The 14,782-nt window shown below is 41.8% G+C and overlaps 1 protein-coding gene across 2 annotated transcripts in view; it reads left to right on the top strand.

Moving 5' to 3' along the window:
• TMEM170B (transmembrane protein 170B) overlaps positions 1–14,782 on the top strand; it is a 211,189-nt gene that overhangs the window by 120,668 nt on the left and 75,739 nt on the right. For both annotated transcript variants that reach the window (XM_027525079.1, XM_027525080.1), the window contains exon 3: positions 10,027–10,132. In XM_027525079.1, the coding sequence (XP_027380880.1) occupies positions 10,027–10,109 (83 nt within the window). In that variant the 3' untranslated portion in view covers positions 10,110–10,132. The remainder of the gene's footprint in view (positions 1–10,026; positions 10,133–14,782) is intronic.

Genomic DNA, 14,782 nt, shown 5'->3' with positions numbered 1-14,782 from the left:
GTACTGTAATTTGTGCTGTTTACTCTGTGCTGTAGCCAGCCTGCCATTTATTTTTTTGTTTTCCAATATTTTGAGAATTTGAAAACACACAGAAAAGTCGAAGGTTTAAGTTTTTATAATAGTTTTTTTTTAAAAAACACATTCCATGATACCGTTGGTCTTTTACCACACTCATTTTATCATATTTACTACACACACTTTATCATATACTTGCCTGTCTATCCATTCTATCATTTTCCACATCAACCCACCTTTTTAAAAAATTCCGTCATTTATTTTAACATTTGTATTTATTTCTAGCTGCGCTGCGTCTTTGTTGCCGTGCCAGGCTTTCTATTATTGTGGGAAGTGAGAGCTGCTCTTCCTTGCGGTGCTTGGGCTTTCCATCGTGGTGGTTTTTCTGGTTGCAGAGCATGCAGTGTAGAGTGCACAGGCTTCCATAGGGGTGTCATCGGACTTAGTTGCCCCTCAGCATGGGGGAATCTTCCCAGACCAGGCGGCGAACCCATGTCCCCAGTGTTGGCAGGCGGATTCTTAACCACTGGACCACCAGGGAAGTCTGGTCATTTATTTTCAATACTGCCAGTTTTGCCCTTTGATGTAATAGAAAATAGAGCCAGCCTTGTTGCAAAGAGACCAAGGGAGAGAACCGTGCTGGATTTTAAGATAGAAATTTTATAGATGTGAGGGAAGGGGCACATTTAGAAGAATGTGAAGGATAAAAATTAGCCTGCAAGTTAAGAACTGCAGAAGTCCTTTGGCATGATGAAGTGAGTCAGGATGCTCACTGAAACCCCAAAGATTGCCAGACATTTGCATGGAAAGAAGCTACATGAAACTGGTTCAAAGCCTGCATGCCTTTAGGACATTTGAAAAGAATGGAAGAGCATTTGCCAGTTTTAGATACCCAGGAGCATGACTCCGAAGGGATCAGATCAGTTCAGTCGCTTAGTCATGTTTGACTCTTTGCCAACCCCATGGACTGCAGCACACCAGGCTTCCCTGTCCATGGGATCCCTGGGATCCCTGTCCATGGGATCCAAAGGGATAATGCCAGAGAGACCAGACTTTGCATTCCCATTTCCGGGAACCCATCCCCAGCACTATGCAGGGCATGCTGGGATACCATTTTAGTTATCCACCCCCGCTAATGCAAGGAGTGAGTAATGTCTATCTCCCCTTGACTGCACTTGAGTTTCTCCAGAAGTGTGGTCTTTGTACAATTTGCTGGGGCTGCTGTCAGAAAGGAGTACAGGCTAGAAGGCTTACACAACAGAAATGTATTTCTCACAGCTTTGGAGGGCAGAAGTCAAAATCAGAGTGTTAACAGGGGTGGTTTCTTCTGAGGGTGGTCAGGAAAAACCTGTTCTAGGACTTTCTCCTTGGCTTGTAGATGGCTATCTTATCCCTTGTCTATTCACATTATCTTTTCTGTCTATTTGTGTTCAAATTTCCCTTTTTATAAGGACACCAATCATACTGAATTAGGGCCCACGCTTGATGACTTCATTTTAACTTGATTGCCTCTATGAAGGCCTTGGGCTTCCCTGGTGGCTCAGCGGTAAAGAATCTGCCAGTAATGCAGGAGACGCAGGTTCGATCCCTGGGTTGGAAAGATCCCTGGGAGGAGGGAATGGCAACTCATTCTAGTATTTTTGCCTGGAGAGTCCTATGGACAGAGAAATCTGACAGGCTTCAGTCCATAGCATCCCAAAGAGTCAGACATAACTGAAATGACTGAGCATGCAGATGTGAAGACCTTATCTTTAAATAAGGTCATATTCTGAAGTACTGGGGTTGGGACTCAAATGCGTGAATTTGGTGGAAGGACACAATTCAACCTGTAAGTCTTCAAGTTTATTTTTTGCATAACCCTTAAAGAATTTGGAAAAACTCTGTGTCCCTCACACAGTTTAACATTGGCATTTAAGGATTTAGGTCATAGGTTTAAATTGTTCCAGAGAATAAAATTTCTGACATTTTGTAAATATTAACACTTGAAAATAAAACGATTACCCTTTTAAGTGTATCCAAAGGAGTCTAAATACCATAACAATTTGACTCAATAACCATAATCCATTATGAAAAATGCACGCATAATTTCCTGTGGAAAGTTTATTTCTTTCCATTTTCTCTTTCCATTCCGATTCTCCCACAGAATTTTATCTTCATGTAATGTATTTTCATGCCAGAAGTCTCTTTTTGAACCACCCTATCATACTTCTCCTTAACAAAATAGTGAATGGAAATTGAAGTTTTAAAATATGTTTTATTTCCTGGGATCATAAGGCTGTATTCAAACTTTCTTGTAGATTGAGTTGTTGCAATTATTATTGTTAATACAATTGACGAAGACAATTTTTTTTATAAAATAATTTTTCTATTGTAATTTGTTAAACAGAAAAAATGAAGTATCATGGAAAATGTTTCTCTGAAATGATGCTTGTCTCTCTAGTTAATTCTTAAATCCATTGATGAGTGACATAATGCTAGAACCATACAGATTTCTGCATTGATTTTATTTTTGCCCCAACCTCATTTTTATAGCAGTAAGAATGAGAAGCAGAAAGACTTGGGCGCTTGCACTAGAAGGTGAAGTGAGCTCAGAGCGGGGCCTTACCTGGTGGTGGCGGCTTAGCTGATAAGTCATGTCTGACTCTTGAGACCCCATGGACTCTAGCCTGTCAGGCTCCTCTCTCCATGGGATTCTCCAGGCAAGAATACTGGAGTGGGTTGCCACTGCTTTCTGTGGGTTATCTTCCCAATCCAGGGATGAAACCAGGCTCTCCTGCATTGCAGGTGGATTCTTTACCAATTAAAGACACCAGGCCACTAGGATACTCTGTGTGATTAATTTCTGTAATAGCTGAAAAATAAAAACATTAATTTTGTTACTAATCAAAATATTTATCTTATTGTGTTTTAAAATATATTTTCATCAAACTTAAGTGGCAGATTTATCTCATTTAATTTATTAAAAAAAAGTCCTCTCAGTATAAATAAAACCAGTACCCTTTGTTAAACCTATCAGGAAGATAAGACTTATTTTCTGACAGAAATGTTTTGACTTCATTTTTAATTCAAATGTTAATACTGGATTAAAAAAATCTCATTATGTATTCCTTGAATTTAATATTGAGTAAATATTAAATACTACTACAACTAAGAAATACATTTCAGAATGCATAGTAAAAAGAGATTTTAAGAAATGCAGATGTAATATAATTTATTTACTTTATAAGAAGTTATAGGAACAAGATAATGAATTGAGATGTTGTTTCTCATTATTTAATTTATAATAATGTAACATACTATATTTAGCAAAAATCATAAATTATTTTGAAGTAGGTATGTAAAAAAAAGCATGCTGTTTCTTTGGCAAACGTGTTTGTGTGTACATATTGATTGTTGGTATTCTGCCATGAGGAATAATTAAATTAGAAGCAAGTATAAATATCACACATAAATAGCACTATTAATTTTTAGACCTTAAGATACGTTCCTAGTATTTAAAGGAAGGAAAAAGAACTTACGCTGAAACTCATTGATCTAGAAGCAAACATATAATTTTATTATTTTTTTGTTAGAGGAGTAGAAAGGATTAAGTGCTTTATAAATAAAATTATATGAGAATTTTCTTCAGCTGTAATACATGTTTAATGATAAGCTTTTATCACATGCATTTTAACTGCTTTATTGAAGCGCACACACCAAGTCAGAAAGGAATTATATTTCATTTGTGGATTTTATCCAGTTTACTCTCCACAGTTTGGTAGTTCCAGGAAAACATTTCAAGTGCATTTAAAACAAATCCGAGTCACTAATATGTATTCCTCTGGTTATTCAAAGCTACTTTTCTTTCTGGCTGATGATATCTTTTGTACATAAATATTGAGGGCAGCCTAAAAGAAAGGCCTACACCTGAAATTGCCTACATGTGAAAAAGTCATAGAGTATTAAAAATATCTTACCTGTGATTTGTTCTCATAAACTTCCCCTACCCACCACTGCCAGTAGAGTTGCAATTTTTGACATTAGTCTAGGAAAGTAGAGGCAAAATAACAGGGGTAAAAATGCAGAGCTTATCTCTTCTACCCCTCTCTACCGTATAAATATTCCATTTTAACCCCAACCTCACTCTTAACAGAAATGTGTGTAATATAGGAAAGACTAGAAGGCCAAGGGCTTTATGGTACTCTAAGTAATCACAAAAGGAACCTTCTGTTTTATTTATTTACCTAAAGGTTTTTAAACTCAGGAACAGCACACTGAAGTAAGATTTGGGATGAATGTGGAAAGGGCTTTTGTGAACACAGGCAGGTCCTTACGCCAGTTCAGTAAAACTCTGTGTTTGTGAACTCCTTGAATAACCCTGGTGTGAAGACCACCGAATTCTTGGATATGTTCAAATTTAATATATACTGCCAAATTTCCCTGCAAGGTATTTTTGGCTAGTTTCTACTTCCACCCACTGTGTATAGGCATTCCCATCACCCTATCTGCTTGTCAACATTTGATGTCATCAGACTTCGAAATTTTTGCCCACTTAATAGGTGAGAAATGTTATTTCATGGATTTTGCTTCATATTTTCCAAATTATTGATAAGCTTGGGTTTCAATATTTGTTGGCTATTTGTGTTTCTACTCCAACCAATTGTCTTTTATTACCTTTCTTCATTTTTTTCCTTTTGGTCACACTGAGGGGCATATGGGATCTTAGTTCCCCCACCAGGGATCGAACCTCGCCCCCTGCATTGGAAACACTTAACCACTGGACTTCCAGGGAAATCCCATTTTTCCTCATTCTTTGATATTATATTTTTAAATGTAATTTTGCAGTTCCATATATGTATATCTATTCTATATGCTATTCCTTTTTCATATGTTTCAAGTACTGTATTCTAGTATGTCACTGTCTTATAACTTCAGTTATAGTCCTTGTCATCATCATTATCATCTTTTTAATACAGTTAATAATAACCATCTAGTTAAAGTATATTGAGTGCTTACCTTGGAGGAAGGCATGGCAACCTACTCCAGTATTCTTGCCTGGAGAATCCCATGGACAGAGGAAGCTGGCAGGCTACAGTCCATGGGGTCGCAAAGAGCTGGACACAACTGAGCGGCTAACACACACACACACACACACACACACACACACACACACACACATCCCTTGTGCCAGGTATACTTAGGTACTGTAGGGGTATTCCTAATTTAATTCTCACAACAGCCCTCTGAAATTGATGGTTGTTATATACCCCACTTTATAGACAAAAACTGAGCTATAGAAAGGCCTAAGGAAATTGACCAAGGTTGTTCAGCCAGTAAGTGGCAGAGACAGAATCAGCACCAAGGCCGTCTCTCTCCGAGCACTCATGCTTAATCACTGTACTGTCTCATATGACTTCACCTCAAATACAATATAAATAGTATTACAATCTTCAAGTAGCTTCATTTTGTTATAGTATAAGTGGTATTGAGTGTTGTAGTTAAAAACTGCTGTCCACTTCATTTTGAAAATTGACACGAAGTTCCCACAATGGGTTACATACTATGCTAGACTTGTGAATTAAGTAAAGAAAGAAAAAAGACAGTGTCCCACTCTCTGAGAGTTTATAGTGGTGTGGAAGATAGACAACATCATTGCAGTACTGCGTGATAAGCATTGTAATAGGATTCAGCCAAAAGCACAGAGAGAACTCATAGCAGGGGTCCCTAACATGCAATAACCACTTGTATGAATGATTTGGGGCTTCCCTGGTAGCTCAACAGTAAAGAATCCACTTGCCAATGCAGGAAATGCATTGACACATAGGTTCGATCCCTGGATCAGGAAGATTCTCTGGAGAAGGAAATGGCAAGTCACTCCAAGTATTCTTGCCTGGAGAATCCCATGGACAGAGGAGGCTGGTGGGCTATAGTCCATAGTATTGCCAAGAGTCGGACACCACTGAAGCGACTTAGTACACACACATGAATGATTCATATGGAATCTTCAGTCAATAAAACTGCCTCATCTCTATCATGTGTGCCAAACTTCCCTTATCTTACATATTAGTTGGGACCTAAATGTTCTAATTAAGCTTGTTTATCTGCTTGTTGAGATCTTTTTGGACTCTCCTTCGCCCATGGAAAGTTTTAGCTCGTGTCTCCATCAATTGCCATTTACAGTTGCTTAGTATGTTATTTCGGACAAGGTGATGGCACCCCACTCCAGTACTCTTGCCTGGAAAACCCCATGGACGGAGGAGCCTGGTAGGCTACAGTCCATGCGGTCGCTAAGAGTCGGACACGACTGAGCGACTTCACTTTCACTTTTCACTTTCATGCGTTGGAGAAGGAAATGGCAACCCACTCCAGTGTTCTTGCCTGGAGAATCCCAGGGACGGGGAAGCCTGGTGGGCTGCCGTCTCTGGGGTCGCACAGAGTCGGACATGACTGAAGCGACGCAGCAGCAGCAGCAGCAGTATGTTATTGACATCCTTATTCAAGTCATTTACCCATGAAACATTGACAAGAACGCTAGGATAGGTTTTTCAGACAACTCTGGGGACAGCAACCAGGCCACTGCTCAGCACTGAGAAGACAGGTCACCAGTGTTCCATGTCCTTCTAGAACACAGAGGGTTGTAGGGGTGGGGTGGGGGGACAGAGCAAGGTGGTGACCCACCTGACAAGCAACTGGGGCAGCAGTCGTGGGGGTGGCATCAGTGGTGGTCACTGCTTCTGCTTTTCTCTTTCCTTTTTTTTTTTACATACCCCACCAATTCTGTGTCATCCCTTTAAGAAATATAATGGAGCTTTAAGTTTTTGGCTGAGCTGAAAATGACAAGATTTACACTAAAACTGCCAGCCCCTCAGTTTATCCCTCTTTTAAATGGAAAAAGTAATGCTGGACACTAAATGAAATCTTTTAAATTCCTTAATGTGTTTTGGAGAGAAGAAAGATTAAGGAATGCATGAGATTATTTTCGTTTTTAAATATTTGTGCTACCATCAGAAAAAAAAATGCATCGAGCAGTAAAGCCACTTGAGATTTCATAGCAGGGCAAGCGTTGTTTTATCTGGATTCTTCCTATTGTGTCATTCCAGATCGGTTATTTTTAAGCACACAAGCACAAATATTTATTTCTTGGCTGCTCATTTTTGGTCTCACCTCAGTTGCTATTTTAGCAATTGCCCTATAAACGGACAGTGCTGTGATCTCACAGAGGGCTGGAAAAGGGAGAGGAGAAAGGGAAGAGGCGAGCATGATGACATGACCGGGAGGAGCACGGAGCCGTGAGTGCTGGCAGCCCGCGGAAGCCAACAGGAAAGCAGGCGGTGAAGATGCTGCCCCAGGGGTGGGGATGGGCTCTTTGCCGTTTATGGGAGAGCTAGGTTCTTTTGAATCACAAGAAGTGAGGCTGGGGGACATTGACCACAATGGTAAACAAACAAGGAGCAAGTCCCTCTTTTCTCTATTAAGCCCTCACAGAAGAGGCAAACATGCAAGGAACGGTAAAGCAGAGACGGAGTTTGCAGAGCAGGGCCAGAATCACAGGGCCAAGGAGGGAAGGGTGTATTTCACGGAGAGAGAGTAGCTTAATAACTGACTCAGTGATGGAGCGCGCTAGGATGAAGTCCTAGCCATTTATTATGAATACACTTATAAGCATGGTCAGAATCAGGATGGTAATTAAGGCAAGTAGGGGAGGACATAGACTTTTCCTTGGAAGGAAAATATTATTCGTTTCTCTATGAAAATGTTTATTTCTACAGTCTCGTGTCCATGGGGTTGGTCATTTATGCCATGAACATTATTCATCGGCTCATGCATTTATGTAGTACACGTCAGGATGTACCATCTAGGTTTATGGTGTGCTGCCTGGGGACTGTCTGCAGAAAAGGGGGCTCATTTAAAGTTGAGTTTTCCACGTGGTAGCAGCAAATTTGTCTGAAGCCTGGCAGTGTTGCTTAGTTTTCACCGTGGCCCATTCCCTGTTATCAGAAGGGGTGTGTTGTGTGTGTGGAGGGGGCTGGGGGGAGATTGATTTAAAAATATTAAAAAATAGAAACACTACTTCATCCCTGCTACTTAATCCATTTTTGCAATCTCTCGGGAAATTGGAGAGAGGGAAGGAAGTCTGTCTCTCTTTAGGCCCTGATTATATAAGGTGAGGTTAGTTTTCCCATCTGGTGCATGGAATCCACCTCATGGCTTTCCAGTCATACTTTTCTGCCCCGCTTAAGTCTATTTGCGTCTCGCTAAGCACACAGAATAGGGTGTAGCTTAGAATAGAAAAAAGGAGATGGGAAGGTTAAAAAGAGGAAAAAATATGTGGAGGACAAAGAGGGACATAGAGAGTAATTTGTTTCTAAGCTCACTTTTCAGAATGAGTCCAACCTACTAAGGTCCAGTCATGCATTCAGGCATTTACCATTTATTGAACATTTACAGGCCAGGTATAGCAGGATACAAAGTCTCAAGACAACAAGGCATATGAAGACAAAACATGACCCTTACCCTCAAGAAGCCTTCTGTCCAGTAGAGAAGCTGTGCGAGTGAAATAAGCCACAGTGCAATACATCAAGAGCTCTGTAGAGACATGCACAGGGCTCTGTGGGAGAAGAGAGAAAGGGTTCAAAACCTCATAGAAGTCTGGAAGGCTTCCTGGAGGAAGTGGTGCCATTAGCTGGTTGAAAACAAAGGAAAGAAGATTTGGGGTAGAGAGACAAGCATCTTTTAAATCATAGGGGCAGAAACTAATTCAGTACACTGGAGCATAGGAGAAGAGACAGAACAAGAAAGAGAAGAAGGTGGGACTGTCAGAAAGTGAAGGGTATGGAATTTCCCCCTATTTGCAGGCTACTAAGTTAGCCGGGTACCATTTCATGGATGCTGGCAGGTGACACACAACTCCCAGGTGAGAGGCAAAGGACTTCACTCTCAATGGTTTAGCAAACATCACGGGCTGCTGCGGCTGCTAAGTCGCTTCAGTCGTGTCCGACTCTGTGCGACCCCATGGACTGCAGCCCACCAGGCTTCTCCGTCCCTGGGATTCTCCAGGCAAGAACACTGGAGTGGGTTGCCATTTTCTTCTCCAATGCATGAAAGTGGAAAGTGAAAGTGAAGTCGACTTGAAAGTGAAGTCGCTCAGTCGTGTCTGACTCTTAGTGACCCCACGGACTGCAGCCTACCAGGCTCCTCCATCCATGGGATTTTCCAGGCAAAAGTACTGGAGTGGGGTGCCATTGCCTTCTCCCATCAGCCTATTTACACTGGTTTTCCTTCCCCTCCGTGTCCCACTCGGCTGATATGATAACCTAGATGGATGCTACCCATTTAGTGGGTTTGCATGGCGGCTGAGAAAGTCAAAGCCAAGGACACAGCACTGTTTATGGAAGCAGTCAACCATCAAGGGAGTGAGCAGTGACACAGTAGTCACACTGTGGGTACCTTATGTGACCAGCTCCAGGGACTGCTCCGGGTCAGGAGATGGGAGGCTCTTGCAGTCTGGCACCCTCAGCAAGAGGGGAGAGACACTTATTGCCCCTGGTGGACAGTCTCCCAACAGCGGCTAGAGAGTTAAGCAGGGGCTACACCAGTAAGGGAACCTTAGGCAACACTAAGAAATTTGAACTTCGAAAGCATGAGGAGCCACTGAAGACTTGACCAGAGAACTGTGATGATGATAACTACAATTTGAAAAGATTACTCTCATAACTGTGTACTGAAAAGATTAGACAGATAGCTGAGAGAACGCAGAAAATCAAGTTAGGAGGCAATTCCAGCTTACTATGTGTGCAGTTAACTGCCCAAAGTCAAGGTGCTAGAGACAGAGCTGGGGAAGGTTTGCAAGTCCAAGGACATTACAGAAGGTGAGATCTAAAGCTTTTTGTGGGTTTAATAAAAGGAAGAAATTGCAGGGAAAATGTGAGAGGTGATATTACCAATAGCTTACTCTGTGTCCTACGTTATATTAGCATTTTACATGTATTAACTTACTTAATCTCATATACTGTTCGTATCCTTATTTTGCAGATGAGAAAACACGTGGGAAACCTAGAAGGTGGCTTTCCGGTTACCCGATAAGGCAGCTGACGGGGTGGTGCTGTCCTCAATGAGATGACCTCCGAGGCGCAGCTATGTAAGTGCGAGGGTGAGGCATTTGGTTTTGGCTGCTGTTACAAACAGAAGGTCTGTGTCCCCTCCAAATTCACATGTTGACGCTATCATCCCCAATGTGATGGTATTTAGAGATGGTGCCTATGGGATGCGATTAGGGTTACATGAGGTCAAGAGGCTGTGATGAGATCAGTGCTCTTAAAAGAAAAGGGAGACACAGAAATCTCTCTCTCTCTTTCTCTAAACACACACACACACACACACACACGCATGCACATGCACCAAGTTAAGGCCATGAGAGCTCAAAGCAAGAAGTATGGCACCATATATGGATGTGAGAGTTGGACCATAAAGAAAGCTGAGCACCAAAGAATTGATGTTTTTGAACTGTGGTGTTGGAGAAGACTTTTGAGAATCCCTTGGACTGCAAGGAGATCAAACCAGTCAATCCTAAAGGAAATGAACCCTGAATACTCATTGGAAGGACTGATGCTGAAGCTCCAATAATTTGGCCCCCTGATGCAAAGAACTGACTCATTGGACAAGACCCTGATGCTGGGAAAGATTGAAGGTGGGAGGAGAAGGGGATGACAGAGGATGAGATGGTTGGATGGCATCCCCGACTCGATGGACATGAGTTTGAGTAAGCTCCAGCAGTTGCTGATGGACAGGGAGGCCTGGTGTGCTGCAGTCCATGGGGTCGCAAAGAGTTGGATGCGACTGAGCAACTGAACTGAACTGAACTGAACTGAACTGAACCAGCCAGGAAGAGGGCCCTTACTAGGAACTCAGGCAGGTGGCACTTGGATCTTAGACTTTCCAGCCTGCAGAACTGTGAGAAACAAATTCCTGTTGCTTATGCCACCCATTCTGTGGTGTTTTGTTATGGCAGCCTGAGCACACTAAGACAGCCCAGGTGAGTATGAGGTATCTGAGGAACATCTTACTCATGCTTTCTAGTAGATATTTCAGGTCTTTGTTGGAGATATAGATATAGAGGCAGTCACTGAGTGGGGAGTGAGTTTGAATGTAATCCTGAAAAGTATAAAGAATGAGAGGAGCAAAGGGCCATGGAATGGAGCTGTGAAGAGTGCCTACATTTTGGGGTCAGGCAGAGGAAGAAAGCCTCCAAAAGACAGAAGAGGAGTAGTTGGAGTGGTAGAAAGGACAGACGAAAAGGAGAAGGCTCAGGAACCAAGGAAGAGGGAATTTCACCAAGACGGGAGAGGGCTTAGCCGTGACTTGACCCCAGGTTGGGTAGTAAAAGCACCATGCCCACTGAGCAAAGCAATTCATAGGTAATTTTTGGCTGTAAAGGCTTCCCTGGTGGCTCAGAGGGTAAAGCATCTGCCTGCAATGCAGGAGACCTGGGTTTGACCCCTGGGTCGGGAAGATACCCTGGAGAAGGAAATGGCAACCCACTCCAGTATTCTTGCCTGGAGAATCCCATGGATAGAGAAGCCTGGTAGGCTACAGTCCATGGGGTCACAAAGAGCCAGACATGACTGAATGACTTCACTTTCCTTTTCCTTTCCTTTTGGCTGTAAAGAGAGTAGGGTAAGACAGTAGAGAAGTAGGGAATCATTGAAATTTGAATTATAGGTAAAGTTGAAATACCATTTGTTAAGTGAGGAAGTTACCTCAATGAAAAAGAGTGTTCAGTCTGAGTTGGTTGATGGAATATGTCAAGCAGAAGTGGCAACAAAATGGAATTTTTTTTCCTAAAAAATGTTTCCGTATCTCTTTTAAAGAGAATACAGTTGACTTTTAAGAAGGTCCTAGCAAGAATATGCTTTCCTCTTGCATAGATTGGAAAAACACAATGGGCACAAGTCCCAGATATTCCACTGTGTTTCAGAGTCTGGACTCTGGTCTCGCATTCCTGTGCTTTGTTATGCAATTAAAATTGAACACGAGGGGTTAAGAGAAGAGATTTGGCTATCTTGGTTTTGCTGAAACAGACTGCTGTTTGTAAAAGTGCTGCTGCTAAGTCGCTTCAGTCGTGTCCGACTCTGTGCGACCCCATAGACGGCAGCCCACCAGGCTCCCCCGCCCCTGGGATTCTCCAGGCAAGAGCACTGGAGTGGGTTGCCATTCCCTTCTCCTGTAAAAGTGCTGGGAGTCTTTAAAGATAGCAGAGAGCAGCGACAGGCCAAAAAGATCGTGTGATGGAGACCTTTAATCTTTCGCTGCAGTTAGTTAACAGCCTAAAGGTAAAAATAAAGGAGAAAAGAAATGCTAAAAACAGAAAGAAAGAAAACATGGGCGTAGGGTCAAACAGTATACTTGTTGTAAAAGGAGACGATTATTATAATTAATGGTGATCCATATGGATAATGTCAATTTGTGAAAGCTGTGTGCTGTTTCTATTTTTTTTTCTCCTCCTGCAAATCTCTGCTAACTCAGCTACTCCTTTCTTCTGCTCTGTGAAACCTGGTCACTATGTTGTCTTTATATTTATGGTGTGGGTTTTCGTAGGGGATTCTAGATGGCTAGATATATAGCTATGCTAAGTTGTTCTACAGTAGGGGATTCTAGATGGCTAGATATATAGCTATGCTAAGTTGTTCTACAGTAGGGGATTCTAGATGGCTAGATATATAGCTATGCTAAGTTGTTCTACAGTAGGCAAATATCCCCAAATGATAAACAGGGGCTGGATAATGTTCTTAGTTGAATGTAATTCAAAATGTAACTAAATTCATGGTCACCCATGATCAAAGTGAAGTAACATCCTTTCATCTAAAGATGGTCTTCCCCAAATATTGACTATTGCTTACTATCTAGTCAATTGAAGAATTACTGAGACTTTAAGGTGGAAGGGCTTTCAGAAATCACATTTTCTCACTTATTTTTACACAGTAGAAAATTGAGGCCTCTATAAGTTAAATCATATCTCCAATAGGATGGTGATATTCAATACTGGATTGGTGATATCCAAAATTGGATGTATCCAATAAATTAAATCACCAACAGGATGGCGGCAGGCTCTAAATTAGCACAGAGGTTTTCTGGTAACTTTATTGTTACTCATTGCATGTGGTATACATGTGAATTGTTATTTTGTTGTTGTTTAGCTGCTAAGTCATGTTGGACTCTTTTGTGACCCCATAGACTGCAGCACACCAGGCTTCCCTGTCCTTCACCATCTCCCAGAGCTTGCTCAAACTCATGTCCATTGAGTCGGTGATGCCATCCAACCATCTCATCCTCTGTCGTCCCCTTCTCCTCCTGCCTTCAGTCTTTCCCAGCATCAGGGTCTTTTCCAATTAGTCAGTTCTTCGCATCAGGTGGCCAAAGTACTAGAGCTTCAGCTTCAGCAGCATTCCTTCCAATGAATATTCAGGGTTCATTTCCTTTAGGGTTGGCTGGTTTGATCTCCTTAAATATGTTATTATGTGTTCAGACACATTTGAATATATTTTTAAAAACTGCTCTCTTTTATACATTTAGGTGTTTTTTTCATTCACAGACATTAATTCAAAGACCTATTAAACTTCTACTTATATATCCTTAGACAACAAAATTTTGTTATTTGTAGAGTATCACACTAAAGTTTTGAGGACCTTAACTCTTTTATCTTTCTAAATCCTGCCTTTCAAAAGCTTCTTTGGTAACCTTTCACTATGGTGATGAAGGGAACAACCTGGTTAGCTTGACATAAGCCCAATTTCTCTTTGAGAATCCTGCCCAAGGAGGGCAGGGTGGTCTCTGAACTGTCAAGAGGTGAACAGGAAGCAAAAAACACACAGAGGAGGAGAGCTGGTGAAACTACAGGGCTTTAGCAGTGAGCTCTCTAGTGCCTGCGTGGTCTTTTCTGGAGCCCTTTGTCTCCTTGAATACTCACCTTTGAAACCTGCTCTCAATTGCTGCTTATAAAAATAGTAGTTATGTCACAGATGCATGTCATTCTCTCTAACATCAAACGGACAGCTCATGTTCTTTGTTGGCATTGTTTCCTGAGGCTGAAGAACAGCCTCCCTTTAGCAGGCGTGGGCTCATTAGTCATAAGTCTCCATCTTTAGTTTTCATTTCTTATTTCCATCAGAACTTGTGGCATCAATGGTCAAATCATTTATTTTCATGAATGTTTACATTTGCTACTGACTTTTCCGTTTGTCTTTGAAAAAAGCACTGTCAAAAGTTCGGATGGCATGTTCCTGTTTAGCTGCTTCTGAACTCGGTGCTTATGTTTAAGTCGTTCAGTCGTGTCCGACTCTTTGCCACACTTTGGACCCTAGCCCACCAGGCTACTCGGTCCATGGGATTTTTTGGGCAAAGAATACCAGAGTGGGTTGCCATTTCCTCCTCCAAGGGACCTTCCCAACCCAGGGGTCGAACCTGCACCCTCTGTGTATTAACTCTGTGGCTATAGCCAAGTCCCCTGACTTCTCAGAGTCTTATTTTTCCCCTCTGTAAAATTAGAAATGTTACGCCTGACCTGCTTCTCCAATAAGGTGAAGTGGGAGGGTTCTTGTCATTTTTTGCTAAGTATGATAAGCAGAATGCAGAGCTGCACCCAGAATTTCCCACCCCTGATATACGTACCCTGTGTAACCCTCTCTCCTTGAGTGTGGGTGACATCTGTGAATATGATGAGGTTTTACTCCTGTGAAGTTTTTTTTTTTAAGTTCTATTTCAGCTTTATTCTTTTCAATTAGAAAATAATCAC

Source organism: Bos indicus x Bos taurus, chromosome 23 (genome assembly GCF_003369695.1).
Source record: "Bos indicus x Bos taurus breed Angus x Brahman F1 hybrid chromosome 23, Bos_hybrid_MaternalHap_v2.0, whole genome shotgun sequence".
NCBI classification, from domain to species: domain Eukaryota; kingdom Metazoa; phylum Chordata; class Mammalia; order Artiodactyla; family Bovidae; genus Bos; species Bos indicus x Bos taurus.
The sequence above is the reverse complement of the archived record's forward strand: the minus strand, read 5'-3'. Positions and strand labels throughout refer to the sequence as shown.